Source organism: Paramormyrops kingsleyae, chromosome 2 (genome assembly GCF_048594095.1).
Source record: "Paramormyrops kingsleyae isolate MSU_618 chromosome 2, PKINGS_0.4, whole genome shotgun sequence".
In the NCBI taxonomy this organism is placed as follows: domain Eukaryota; kingdom Metazoa; phylum Chordata; class Actinopteri; order Osteoglossiformes; family Mormyridae; genus Paramormyrops; species Paramormyrops kingsleyae.
In genome coordinates, this window is record NC_132798.1 from 1,429,741 (window position 1) to 1,443,996 (window position 14,256).

A 14,256-nucleotide genomic window follows, 5' to 3' on the forward strand; every position below is an offset into this window, starting at 1 on the left:
CGGTAGAAATATTCAAAAGCACTAATTTCCTTCATGGGCCGATGCCCCAAACATCACGCTCCCTCATCAGCACCTCATGCCCCAAACATCACGCTCCCTCATCAGCACCTCATGCCCCAAACATCACGTTCCCTCATCAGCACCTCATGCCCCAAACATCACGCTCCCTCATCAGCACCTCATGCCCCAAACATCACGCTCCCTCATCAGCACCTCATGCCCCAAACATCACGCTCCCTCATCAGCACCTCATGCCCCAAACATCACGCTCCCTCATCAGCACCTCATGCCCCAAACATCACGCTCCCTCATCAGCACCTCCCCCTTCCCTTCATTGGCTGAGACCTCCCAGTAAATGCAGACTGGCCATGTCCTTTTTTTCCAGCTCATCATTTGGCAGTCTGTCTGCGACCCACCTGAGCGCCTGGATTTCCCTGCTGTCCTGGGGGGCCAGGTTCACCTTGTGGCCCCTGCAGAGATGCACAGAAAAAGTCACGCACACCAGTTTCATGCTCTGAATGTGAATTTCTGCCCTTTCCCTTGTACATCCTCACAATAGCCACCTGCCTCACTACGGACTGCTGTCATTAACAAAATGCACCAAGACCCACAGATCTAAACTGTCTAAAGCACAACTATTGCTTTTTTACATTAAATGAATGGCCCTACACTGATTTATTTCAGATTTCCAAATTGTATAATCATGGGCAAATGAGATATTTCTGCCTACTACTTGGCAGCAGACACTCCACTCTTAGGGAATAAAAATCCACTAACAGCCTTTGGAGTTTGTACGGAGATGAGGCGCGAACTCAGGCCAATAGCAATTTAAATGTGTGCCTTTTGGACTGAGAGCGATACCGCAGACCATCGCTAGGATAATTGTTCTTTCTTGTGGTGAACATTCCCATCAGCGTGGACACAAGCAGGAGGAGTCTAAGTGTCTAAAGATAACTGAAAATCAATCGGCTGGCAATTTAGGAGGAGAATTGCCGAGGAGATGCACCCCCCAATCCATCCTAGCAGGGAAAAGCCCCCAGCACACAGACAGCATCATTAAATCAGAAAGGCTGTCATTAGGACCATGGGCTCTTCGGGAAGAACTGATGGCATTACAGAAGGAAGGGCTATGAAATGTGATTTAAAGAAACATATCACTCTCCAAACTGCTAAAGGAGAATTTTTCAGGGTTTTACCAATGGAAAGGCTTAGTGCCACACTTAAGGGCAATAGCAATGAGTTTACAGACATTCGGCAGCCACTGATTGATCACTTGCCTAGAGAACTATTGGAGATCATGGTTAGAAGTTAGGGCATTTTTAAGTGAAGCGGAAATAAGGCAGGTTAATGAGTGATGTACAATATCTGCACTGTGCAGTGAACTGTGAGGGTTCTTTTGGGTTTTGCTTGAGCCGATGACATGTGCAACTTGCACTCACAATGCCCCCTTTGGGTCCGGGATGGCCATCCATTCCAGTCACCCCCTGAAACACAATACTGGATGTGAGGTATCACTAAATTACTGGAACACTACCATTATGACTAGAGAGGCATCTACCAGGAAACTCTACGGTAACTGGGTGTGGCATGCATGTTCCACACTGACCCTATGAATAAAAGAGTGCAAGTTTGACACTTACAGGAGAACCAGGAGCTCCTTGGGGTCCTTTTGGGCCCAGCAATCCACGAGGTCCCTGTAGAGAAGAGGGCAGGAAAGATGACAGGAAATGATGAATTATATCTAAGACACCTTTTACTAAATGAATCGACTTACGATCATTGTAATTGCTGACCATGTAATAGTGGAGTAACAACAGTAGATGATGTACCATATAATACAGATTTTATAGTGAGTCTTATGTACTCTCTAGTTCTTTTGTTAGAGATAAGGTAGCAAGTTTGAATAATGTTACAACACTTGACTAGATTAATCCGTAGATAGACTAATATTTTAGAGTGAATTCAGCAACATTTCCTGGTCTTGGTGGGAAATAAAAGGTAGCATCATTAAATCTGTATAAATCTCAAGAAACGGTGACAGAAGTCTCAGACATAGACATTCAGATATAGACATTCAGACATAGACATTCAGACATAGGCGGCAAAGATAAAGTCCCTGTGTATCACTTCAGCCTTAGTATTGTTTTAAAAATGAGGCAAGAGATATGAATTTATCATATTTCATTTATGTCGTTTATATCAGAACAAAGAAAAGATAAATGCTTTCCTTGTTGTTTAGGGACCTTTTAACTTAAGTCATCACTAGAAAAAAATTCTTCCAAGTCTGAGAGTTCCCAAACCTGAAAAAAACAAGCTAAATCGTCTTGACGTCTGTGTGGAAGTGGCGATACCCTTCCCCAGTTTGTCACTGGGCCTCCAGGGGAAATGCTGACCGTCCCAATGTCAGCTTTCATTTACAGAAAGCAGATGAAGTTCCAGAAGCTTCTCACACATGAAAACGATAAGCAAAAGCCCCAATCGAACCGCAATCCCTACTGCCTGGCCCCGGCTGCACCTTTGTGGATGTTCCAGCTCTTTTTTAAAGTCCATATGTAAGCAAATCTCTTCCTGCTTGAACAGCTGCAACAAATGCTAACAGTCCATTGTGCTTCTATATTATTATACTAATAAAGTAATAAATGCAATGACAGTTATTCACAAAGCACAAACAGTCATCAGTCTGCATGACCGCAGCATTTTGTATCTCTTTTAACTTTTTCACCAGCCTTTAACTGGCTGAAAAGTACATCTGTTTTATTACTCAGCCTAAAATTAATTAAAAACTCCAACATTTCAAGTCATTTCATTATAGACCTTTTGCTGATTAAACCTCAAATTAAGGCCACTGCATTCAGTCATTGTCTTGCTGTTCTATATTGCTGTCACGTCCAATCAGAAAGCTGTCCCTAAACAGTGTGGCATTAAGAGAATGACACTTACTGGTTCACCAGGCAGCCCCCTGAGTCCAATCTCTCCATCGTCACCCTATCAGTGCATAACAAACAAAAAAGTCAGGCAACACTTGACCTTAAAGACTGAAAGGCAGAAAATGGACTAGGGCCAGTTCAAAGACGCCATATTCTACAGGACGTAGGGCAGAAAGTGCGCATCAGTTTTTTCCCCAGATGATTCAGCCCAATCCTGCATCCAGCTTGGTTGTGGATAAAGGTCTCCCCATGTTCCATGATGTAATCATATAAGGGTTTATGGGTAAAAAAACAAAAAAACATGTGTGCTGCTGTTGATAGTAGTAAACGTGTTTGTTGGGGGTGCTGCAGAGCAACCAGGTGAGATACCAAGCTCTGTGCCCTATCAATAGTGATAAGGAATCAGAGAAAACAATGGCTGTGGTAGGTAGGACTGGGCCAGGAGTGAAAGGAGAAGATTAGTGAGTCATATCCAGAAGCCAGGAGGGAAGAGGTGCTCTTACCCTCTCACCGTCTTCTCCGGATGGACCAGGAGGGCCTGCTGCTCCTGACTCACCCTACAGGGTCAAACAGAGACATGGGAGGGAAGGACAGGTCACTCATATGCACAGAGTCACATGCATACACACAAGTTTGTATCCATATCTTTGTGCGGAACATCCATTAATTTCTGCAGTGAAATCCCTGATTCCAACTATTACAAGCCTACCCAGCCCACATAACCATACGTAACCAAACAAAATACAAGACTTTTTAGGTTTTTGACTGCAGTCAAATATTTTTATCAAATTGAGTTCCCCCTTGTGGGGACTGAAACATCTAAATAAGGTCTCCATAACATCTAAATAAGATGACATTTGGTCCCCACAAGGTAATATATATATATATATATATATATATATACTCAGCAAAAAAAGAAACGTCCCTTTTTCAGGACTGTGTATTTCAACAATAATGTTGTAAAAATCCAAATAACTTTACAGATCTTCATTGTAAAAGGTCTAAACAATGTTTTCCATGCATGTTCAATTAACCATAATCAATTAATTAACATGCACATCAGAATATCACACCTACGTGACAGGTACAGGATGGCCACAACAACTGCCCGAGTCACACCAGGAACACACAAGCCCTCAGTCCAGCCTCTCTCAGCCTATTGCGGACAGTCTGAGCACTGATGGAGGGATTGTGTGTTCCTGGTGTGACTCGGGCAGTTGTTGTGGCCATCCTGTACCTGTCACGCAGGTGTGATATTCGGATGTACCGATCCTGTGCAGGTGTTGTTACACGTGGTCTTCCACTGCGAGGATGATCAGCTGTCCTTCCTGTCTCCCTGTAGCGCTGTCTTAGGCGTCTCACAGTGCAGACATGGCAATTTATTGCCCTAGCCACATCAGCAGTCCTCATGCCTCCCTGCAGCATGCCTAATGCACGTTCACGCAGATGAGCAGGGACCCTGGGCATCTTTCTTTGGGTGTTTTTCACAGTCGGTAGACAAGTCTCTTTAGTGTCCTGCGTTTTTAGAACTGTGACCTTAAATGCCTACTTTCTGTAAGCTGTTAAGGTCTTAACGACCATTCCACAGGTGCATGTTAATTAATTGATTATGGTTAATTGAACATGCATGGAAAACATTGTTTAAACCCTTTACAATGAAGATCTGTAAAGTTATTTGGATTTTTACAACATTATTGTTGAAATACACAGTCCTGAAAAAGGGACGTTTCTTTTTTTGCTGAGTATATATGACCCACACACACACACACACCAGGTTTACATCTTACACCACAAGACCCATCTGTTAACTAAAGTAAAATTCAGGGCTGGGGTAGTTGGACAGAACCAGGGCACTGAAGACACGCCCAGGCCAGGATTTTCCTTCCCACAAAATTAGTACCACGTGGCTGTTTAGGCCGTGGCTAAGATCCGCACGGCCGGTGCCGCTGCGCGAGTGGCAAGGCCCGGCGGCGCCGTGGCTAAGGTCCGCACGGCCGGTGCCGCTGCGCGAGTGGCAAGGCCCGGCGGCGCCATGGCTAAGGTCCGCACGGCCGGTGCCGCTGCGCGAGTGGCAAGGCCCGGCGGCGCCGTGGCTAAGGTCCGCACGGCCGGTGCCTCTGCGCGAGTGCCAAGGCCCGGTGGCACTAACACTCAAAGCTGACGTCGACACCGGCACCCTCGCGCTCCTGCCAGCTAACGGCTGCGGCGGGACCTTCAGAAGCTGAGCTCAGGCCCTGGATCCCACCCCGCTGGAAACACCAGAACTCTCAGCGACCGGGTCCGAAAGCAGCCGGCCAATGGCGTGGCAGCTAGGAGCAACAACTAACACCTAGTAAACTTTTCCATTTAAACTGAAGACCAAACAGAAAAACAGTGAGGAGAGACACCAGGACTGTTGTTAAAGTGCTATATAAATAAAGCTCACTTGACTTGTCTTTTGTGTGAATTTCAGCAAACGGGTGGCAAGTTGTCAGCTGGCAGGGGCATGATGGATACATCGTAAACATACACGCTAATAAGTATCAGTCATCATTTCCCCTTTAATATGCTACTTAACAGTGTCAGTCACCTTCTGCCATTATGTGACGTTCGGAGCAGACCGACAAAGCACACTTACTCTGTGTCCCTTTTCCCCAGGAAGTCCAGCCAATCCGTCAAAGCCTCTCTCACCCTGTCATAAAAAGGGAAAAGGGGAATTATAGGCGTGGTGAGCAGACTGGAGAGCTGCGAGAAGGTCTCTACGTCCTCAGAGGGAGACGCCTGAGTTAGCCGTGAGACGTCAAGATGTCGTTTTCTGGGTGGGCTAGATGCTGGTCCTGTTGGCTCCCAGAGACTCATATTTGTCTGTAAGTCTGTGAGAGTCACGTGTGTCCATGCGGAGCCCAAGGGGCAACGTGCTGCTTTGTAGACATTTGAGATGCCTGGAGGTTTAAGCACCTTTGCTCCTGTTTGCCCGGGCATGCCTCTGGCTCCATCCGCTCCAGAACGTCCCTGGGTCCAAATCAAACAAAGAAGCCCACATCAAACTCATAAACACAAGACAGACTCATGCCTATAACCAGAAATACAACTATACAGTTAGGTCCCTCTCAAGAGTCAAACCTGAAATTCTACTGAGTGACTATGCACAGCATTCGTCTGCAGACCCGTACTGGGTCGTCTGCATAATGCATGGAAAACAGTAATAATACGAGGAAAATGTATAACTCTTTTCAAAGGCGCTAAAGTGTCGGGCTCCTTAGCGGTCAGTGGCACCAAGTCCTTGTTTCCCATTTCACACCAGATGTTCCAATCTCAAGCGTACTTTCAGAGCCTTTACAGTATTAATACTATCCAAGTCTCCATAGTGCATTGACTTTGGAAAATGAACATATTAACGTATTATGTAGAAACTCCAAAACTTCACCTTTTTAATGCTATGGAGTGAAAGGAAGAAGGGTGATACTGTGTTTACAGCTGCCCAAAGGAGAAAGAGCTGCTATTGATTTCCACACACAACTGGCCATTATGATGTCCTTGGACATGTCCTATTGCTTTCTCAATCAATTTCTAACTAAAAACTAAGGACTGGGCTTTGTGCCGAGTCAGTGAAGGAAATGAGTCATTGACTTTTTAAAATCAGGTGCCAGCCCACTGCTAAAATACATGTGAAAGTGACGCACTTTACAGCAGTTGTGCATTGCATTGTTTAGCAAGGGAAATTAACACATCTCACAGACTAGCCACCTCTTTAAATGATAAACACCATGCAAACATTCACGCTGCATTCCCATTGCCTTTCACCTTTCTGCTACATGTGCTATATATCAGTGTTTATCAACCCAGTCCTCAGGAACACCCAGACAGTTCACGTATTTCCTCCCTCCCAGCTCCCAGCCAATCAGAAACACCAAACACCTGGAACAGGTGAGTTGCAGGCTGGGAGGAAGCGAAAATGTGGACTGTCTGGGGCTCCCCAAGGACTGGGTTGAGAAACACTGCTGTGCAGATGTACACTGAAAACATTTTGCTCTATAGCTTATCGCTGCCTAGTATTTAACAAAATACACTGTCATATTGCTGTTAGTGACCCCCAAACAGATTCATTCTTGTGTATATTCAGCCTCTCCTCAGGTTATGACAGGGTTACATTCCGATAAACCTGTCTTAAAGCGAAATTACCGCAAAAATGCATTTTATTACATTTTAATACACCTAATTTAACAAACATCATAGCCAGGCCCCGCCTACCTTAAAAACATGATTACACTTACACTAACAGTTAAAAGTTTTTGAACACCAGATTTTTACAATTTTTCCATTTCATAAACTGCAGATTTTTTATTCTTGTTAAGCATTAGAAAGTTTAGTGAATAACTATGAATAAAAACATTAGTCAAATAAAACAAATTTTAAAGAGTATTAACAGAGCATGTCTGACATCCTACTATTGGCTTGTGTGGTGACGGCAGAGTCAAATTCTAGGCTGTCCTTTACGTATTCAGATAGTGAACTTACTGTAAATTTGTTTGTTAGCAAACTATGTTGAGTATATTTTTAGTAAATGTTAAGTAAGTAATATGCAAAAGTAGAAAATTTCAGTGTGTCCAAAAACTTTTCACTAGTAGTATACATTAGCCTACAGTTCGGCAAAACCATTAACACAAAGCCTATTTTGTAATAAAATGTTGAATATCTCATGTAAATTATTGAATAATGTCCTGAAAGTGAAAACCATTTTCCCATCAAAAAATCAAAATATTCTATCAGGGACCGTCGTAACCCAAGGTGTCTGTACCTATATCCTATCAGGGACCGTCGTAACCCGAGGGGATGTCTGTACCTATATCCTGTCAGGGACCGTCGTAACTCGAGGGGGTGTCTGTACCTATATCCTCTCAGGGACCGTCGTAATCCGAGGGGGTGTCTGTACCTATATCCTATCAGGGACCGTCGTAACCCGAGGGGGTGTCTGTACCTATATCCTGTCAGGGACTGTCGTAACCCGAGGGGGTGTCTGCACCTATATCCTATCAGGGACCGTCGTAACCCGAGGGGGTGTCTGTACCTATATCCTACCAGGGACCGTCGTAACCCGAGGGGGTGTCTGTACCTATATCCTATCAGGGACTGTCGTAATCCGAGGGGGTGTCTGTACCTATATCCTATCAGGGACTGTCGTAATCCGAGGGGGTGTCTGTACCTATATCCTATCAGGGACCGTCGTAACCCGAGGGGGTGTCTGTAACTATATCCTGTCAGGGACCGTCGTAACCCGAGGGGTGTCTGCACCTATATCCTATCAGGGACCGTCGTAACCCGAGGGGGTGTCTGTACCTATATCCTATCAGGGACCGTCTTAACCCGAGGGGGTGTCTGTACATATATTCTATCAGTCACCGTCCAAACCCAACGGGGTGTCTGTACCTATATCCTATCAGGGACCGTCGTAACCCGAGGGGGTGTCTGTACCTATATCCTATCAGGGACCGTCGTAAACCGAGGGGGTGTCTGTACCTATATCTTGTCAGGGACCGTCGTAACCCGAGGGGGTGTCTGTACCTATATCCTGTCAGGGACTGTCGTAATCCGAGGGGGTGTCAGTACCTATATCCTATCAGGGACCGTCGTAACCCGATGGGGTGTCTGTACCTATATCCTATCAGGGACCATCGTAACCACAGGGGGTGTCTGTACCTATATCCTATCAGGGACTGTCGTAACCCGAGGGGGTGTCTGTACCTATATCCTGTCAGGGACCGTCGTAACCCGAGGGGGTGTCTGTACCTATATCCTATCAGGGACTGTCGTAATCCGAGGGGGTGTCTGTACCTATATCTTGTCAGGGACTGTCGTAATCCGAGGGGATGTCAGTACCTATATCCTATCAGGGACCGTCGTAACCCGATGGGGTGTCTGTACCTATATCCTATCAGGGACCGTCATAACCCGATGGGGTGTCTGTACCTATATCCTATCAGGGACCGTCGTAACCGCAGGGGGTGTCTGTACCTATATCCTATCAGGGACCGTCGTAACCCGAGGGGGTGTCTGTAACTATATCCTGTCAGGGACCGTCGTAACCCGAGGGGTGTCTGCACCTATATCCTATCAGGGACTGTCGTAACCCGAGGGGGTGTCTGCACCTATATCCTATCAGGGACCGTCGTAACCCGAGGGGGTGTCTGTAACTATATCCTGTCAGGGACCGTCGTAACCCGAGGGGGTGTCTGTAACTATATCCTGTCAGGGACCGTCGTAACCCGAGGGGTGTCTGTACCTATATCCTATCAGGGACCGTCGTAACCCGAGGGGGTGTCTGTAACTATATCCTATCAGGGACCGTCGTAACCCGAGGGGGTGTCTGTACCTATATCCTATCAGGGACTGTCTTAACCCGAGGGGGTGTCTGTACATATATTCTATCAGTCACCGTCCAAACCCAACGGGGTGTCTGTACCTATATCCTATCAGGGACCGTCGTAACCCGAGGGGGTGTCTGTACCTATATCCTATCAGGGACCGTCGTAACCCGAGGGGGTGTCTGTACCTATATCTTGTCAGGGACCGTCGTAACCCGAGGGGGTGTCTGTACAGTACCTATATCCTGTCAGGGACTGTCGTAATCCGAGGGGATGTCAGTACCTATATCCTATCAGGGACCATTGTAACCCGAGGGGGTGTCTGTACCTATATCCTATCAGGGACCGTCGTAACCCGAGGGGGTGTCTGTACCTATATCCTATCAGGGACTGTCGTAATCCGAGGGGATGTCAGTACCTATATCCTATCAGGGACCGTCATAACCCGATGGGGTGTCTGTACCTATATTCTATCAGGGACCGTCATAACCCGATGGGGTGTCTGTACCTATATCCTATCAGGGACCGTCATAACCCGATGGGGTGTCTGTACCTATATCCTATCAGGGACCGTCGTAACCGCAGGGGGTGTCTGTACCTATATCCTATCAGGAACTGTCGTAACCCGAGGGGGTGTCTGTACCTATATCCTGTCAGGGACCGTCGTAACCCGAGAGGGTGTCTGTATCTATATCCTATCAGGGACCGTCGTAACCCGAGGGGGTGTCTGTACCTATATCCTATCAGGGACCGTCGTAACCCGAGGGGGTGTCTGTACCTATATCCTGTCAGGGACCGTCGTAACCCGAGGGGGTGTCTGTACCTATATCCTATCAGGGACCGTCGTAATCCGAGGGGGTGTCTGTACCTATATCTTGTCAGGGACTGACGTAACCCGAGGGGGTGTCTGTACCTATATCCTATCAGGGACCGTCGTAACCCGAGGGGGTGTCTGTACCTATATCCTGTCAGGGACCGTCGTAATCCGAGGGGGTGTCTGTACCTATATCCTATCAGGGACCGTCGTAATCCGAGGGGATGTCAGTACCTATATCCTATCAGGGACCGTCGTAACCCCAGGGGGTGTCTGTACCTATATCCTATCAGGGACCGTCGTAACCCCAGGGGGTGTCTGTACCTATATCCTGTCAGGGACCGTCGTAACCCAAGAGGGTGTCTGTATCTATATCCTATCAGGGACCGTCGTAACCCGAGGGGGTGTCTGTACCTATATCCTGTCAGGGGCCGTCGTAACCCGAGGGGGTGTCTGTACCTATATCCTATCAGGGACCGTCGTAACCCGAGGGGGTGTCTGTATCTATATCCTATCAGGGACCGTCGTAACCCGAGGGGGTGTCTGTACCTATATCCTGTCAGGGGCCGTCGTAACCCGAGGGGGTGTCTGTACCTATATCCTACCAGGGACCGTCGTAACCCGAGGTGTCTGTACCTATATCCTGTCAGGGACCGTCGTAACCCATGGTGTCTGTACCTATATCCTATCAGAGACCTTCGTAACCCGAGGGGGTGTCTGTACCTATATCCTGTCAGGGACCGTCGTAACAGAGGGGGTGTCTGTACCTATATCCTTCATCCCCTCCCACATTATCATACCCGCAACGTTTCTATCATTGATGTTCTTACTCACCCGTCGGCCTGGCTTCCCGGTGGGCCCCATGGAGCCATGGGGACCACGAGGTCCCTGGAGCAAAAACCAGAGTAATACCAGGGGTAAGAAAAGCATGTGAGGGAGCCTAACGGCATTATGCCGCATTAATACAGATCGGAGTTACAGAGCACTCAAGATACATTAATGCACTGCAATAGCATCATCATGGGACTAACGAGGGTTTTCCTAGTGGCATATATTTCACTGAAATCGGACGATTACAACAGCAATGCTGCCATTTTATTCTCTTCAACCGAATTAGACACCTCTAAGTAGCATAAATAAGAAAGACTGCATGTGAAGGCCTTTGAGAAGGGCTGTAAAAGAAACCAAAATCACAAAGAACCAAAATGCAACATGATGCCATAGTTCACCTGCGGGCCGGAATCACCAGGGTCTCCTTTATACCCATTAACGCCAGGGGGGCCCTGAAAAAGCCAATAGAAACAGCACCAATTAACCACATATAGCAGAGATCTGCAGCTTATAGCTACAGCCAACATCTACATTTGGGAGGTGCTCAAGAATGACCAAGACATAAACTTCTCAGCTGCTTCATTAGTTAACGATCAGACAGAAATATGCAAAAGGACCCATATTATTTTATTTTGCAAAACAAACCAAAGCCTCCTAATGGCTGTGTTAGTAAACAAGGACACATGTACGATTCAGACAAAGTATCACGTACCAGAGGTCCTGGTCGTCCAGTCAGACCCATTGGGCCGGTAGCACCACGCATAGCCAGCTGGGAAGTAGAACAAGCCAGTTAGAGGGCGGTGACTCAGAGTACAGCATCTGATTCCCTTACAGACTGACTGGATGTTATGGGCTTAAAGGAGTGTGTCTGCATGATCGCGATGATGGAAATCTACTCCTCTGTCCATGTAACCGTTCATCTCTGATTGGGTAGCAAGCTCTGTATGGAGTATTGCGTCCAAAAAAAACATGTTTTTATGACTAATACATATTTCAATTCTTATGTGGGGATGCGTACACCTGCGTCGAGCTTGTGTGTGTGTGTGTCTGTGTGTGTCTGTGTGTGTGTGTCCATGGGACATGAGTGCTCCATATGGGTCTGTCTGGCCCTCCAAACTCACCCTGGCCTGCTGCATGATGGCTTGCATCTGAGATTCCTGTGCTGACATGGCAGGTCCCTTCTGACCAGCGTCCCCGCCAGCGCTGAAGCGGAACTGCGGAGGAGGAGGAGGATGGAGAGGAAGAGGGAGAGGAGCTCAGGGACGTGACTAAAGCAATGACAGAACAGAGCACACTGCAGAAGGAAAGAACGCCCACATATATCTCTTGTATTCTTCTGTGTTCCTCCAGTTGTAAAAACAAAAGCCAGCGCAGATACGCCTCTGTCGTCTTCTCATTCTTTCTCGCAAGTTAGGAACCAGCGGTAACGATTCCGCTCGTCGGCTTGCCACTGCCCCTCTTATCTCAATTAGCTTCATGGGCAGATAAACTTCAGGGAGTGAAGAACACATGCCAGGGAAGGGGACCTGCCCACACATGACCGGGAAGGGGACCTGCCCACACATGACCGGGAAGGGGACCTGCCCACACATGCCAGGGAAGGGGACCTGCCCACACATGACCGGGAAGGGGACCTGCCCACACATGACCGGGAAGGGGACCTGCCCACACATGGCCGGGAAGGGGACCTGCTCACACATGCCAGGGAAGGGGACCTGCTCACACATGCCAGGGAAGGGGACCTGCCCACACATGACCGGGAAGGGGACCTGCCCACACATGCCAGGGAAAGGGACCTGCCCACACATGACCGGGAAGGGGACCTGCCCACACATGCCAGGGAAGGGGACCTGCCCACACATGACCGGGAAGGGGATTTGCCCACACATGACCGGGAAGGGGACCTGCCCACACATGCCAGGGAAGGGGACCTGCCCACACATGACCGGGAAGGGGAACTGCCCACACATGACCGGGAAGGGGATCTGCCCACACATGCCAGGGAAGGGGACCTGCCCACACTTGCCAGGGAAGGGGACCTGCCCACACATGACCGGGAAGGGGACCTGCCCACACATGCCAGGGAAGGGGACCTGCCCACACTTGCCAGGGAAGGGGACCTACCCACACATGACTGGGAAGGGGACCTGCCCACACATGCCAGGGAAGGGGACCTGCCCACACTTGCCAGGGAAGGGGACCTGCCCACACATGACCGAGATGGGGACTTGCCCACACATGACCGGGAAGGGGACCTGTCCACACATGACCGGGAAGGGGACCTGCCCACACATGCCCGGGAAGGGGACCTGTCCACACATGCCAGGGATGGGGACCTGCCCACACATGACCATGAAGGGGACCTGCCCACACATGCCAAGGAAGGGGACCTGCCCACACATGCCAGGGAAAGGGACCTGCCCAGTGACGTGGGCCATGCCGCCCCTTTTTGGCCTTTTGTATAAGATCACAAATGGAAGAAGGCAGTTTTTCTGAATGATACTAGAGTAGAGCAACAACTGATCTGCAAGTCACTTCTTAGATGATAAAGAGTAGTGTTAGACGAACACTGTGGTACTCCTTCCATTTAAAACAGGCTGAAATTATTCCTCACGCTTCTTAGATTGACATATTTCCATCTCGTGCCTGCAACTTATCTTCAAGGTGTTCAGTGCCACCTGCTGGCTACAATAGAATACAGCATCAAATGCGTATTTCATTAAATTTTTGCTAACATAAAGCTCAAAAACCTATATTTATATGTGGGCATTAGCATGAGCAGCTAGGCTGAAAAAGTTCCCGGTTATACAAGCATATTAAAAAAACACCCAAATATACTAGCGTATATAATACATTTAAAAGCAAGGTATGGCCCGGTAATTAATAAGCAGGAATTACGGGGAAGGTTTAGGGGTTTTATGGGTCTTTTTATGGGTAAATAAGTAAGATATAAGTCAAGCAGGTCAGGCACTCATGAGCAATGCCACTATGAATCCCCCGACCCCCTTAGGACCTGCACAGCTTCATCCATACCTTTGAGCAGGGGGGGGGCCCGAGGGCTGCCGATTACAACGACAAACCTCCTTTATTTGTGTATTCACAGTAATGAAATTTATTAACTTAGTTTATTAAATTCTCTATTATTAATGTAGACTTAAATACGCTAAAATAATGGTCATAAATTTTACCATGTTGGGGGGGGTGCATTGGAGGGCCCATGGAGATTTTTGCCCCCAGGGCCCCCAGTGTCCCTAGACTCGCCTCTTCTCTTGGTGTCACACTGAGGAGCCGACCCTGTGCTGTAAACTCCTGCATGCTTATTCTCAACCTCAGTCTTAAGGAG

The 14,256-nt window shown here is 47.9% G+C and overlaps 1 protein-coding gene across 2 annotated transcripts in view; it reads right to left on the reverse strand.

Annotated features, from left to right (window-relative positions):
- The window catches only part of LOC111833387 (collagen alpha-1(V) chain-like), a 93,347-nt gene that overhangs the window by 27,635 nt on the left and 51,456 nt on the right, over positions 1 to 14,256 (reverse strand). For both annotated transcript variants that reach the window (XM_072703298.1, XM_072703289.1), the window contains exons 13-23: positions 12,035 to 12,127; positions 11,626 to 11,682; positions 11,312 to 11,365; positions 10,917 to 10,970; positions 5,865 to 5,918; positions 5,545 to 5,598; positions 3,431 to 3,484; positions 2,941 to 2,985; positions 1,641 to 1,694; positions 1,440 to 1,484; positions 417 to 470 (exon numbers count right to left, since the gene is read on the reverse strand). In XM_072703298.1, the coding sequence (XP_072559399.1) occupies positions 417 to 470; positions 1,440 to 1,484; positions 1,641 to 1,694; positions 2,941 to 2,985; positions 3,431 to 3,484; positions 5,545 to 5,598; positions 5,865 to 5,918; positions 10,917 to 10,970; positions 11,312 to 11,365; positions 11,626 to 11,682; positions 12,035 to 12,127 (618 nt within the window). The remainder of the gene's footprint in view (positions 1 to 416; positions 471 to 1,439; positions 1,485 to 1,640; positions 1,695 to 2,940; positions 2,986 to 3,430; positions 3,485 to 5,544; positions 5,599 to 5,864; positions 5,919 to 10,916; positions 10,971 to 11,311; positions 11,366 to 11,625; positions 11,683 to 12,034; positions 12,128 to 14,256) is intronic.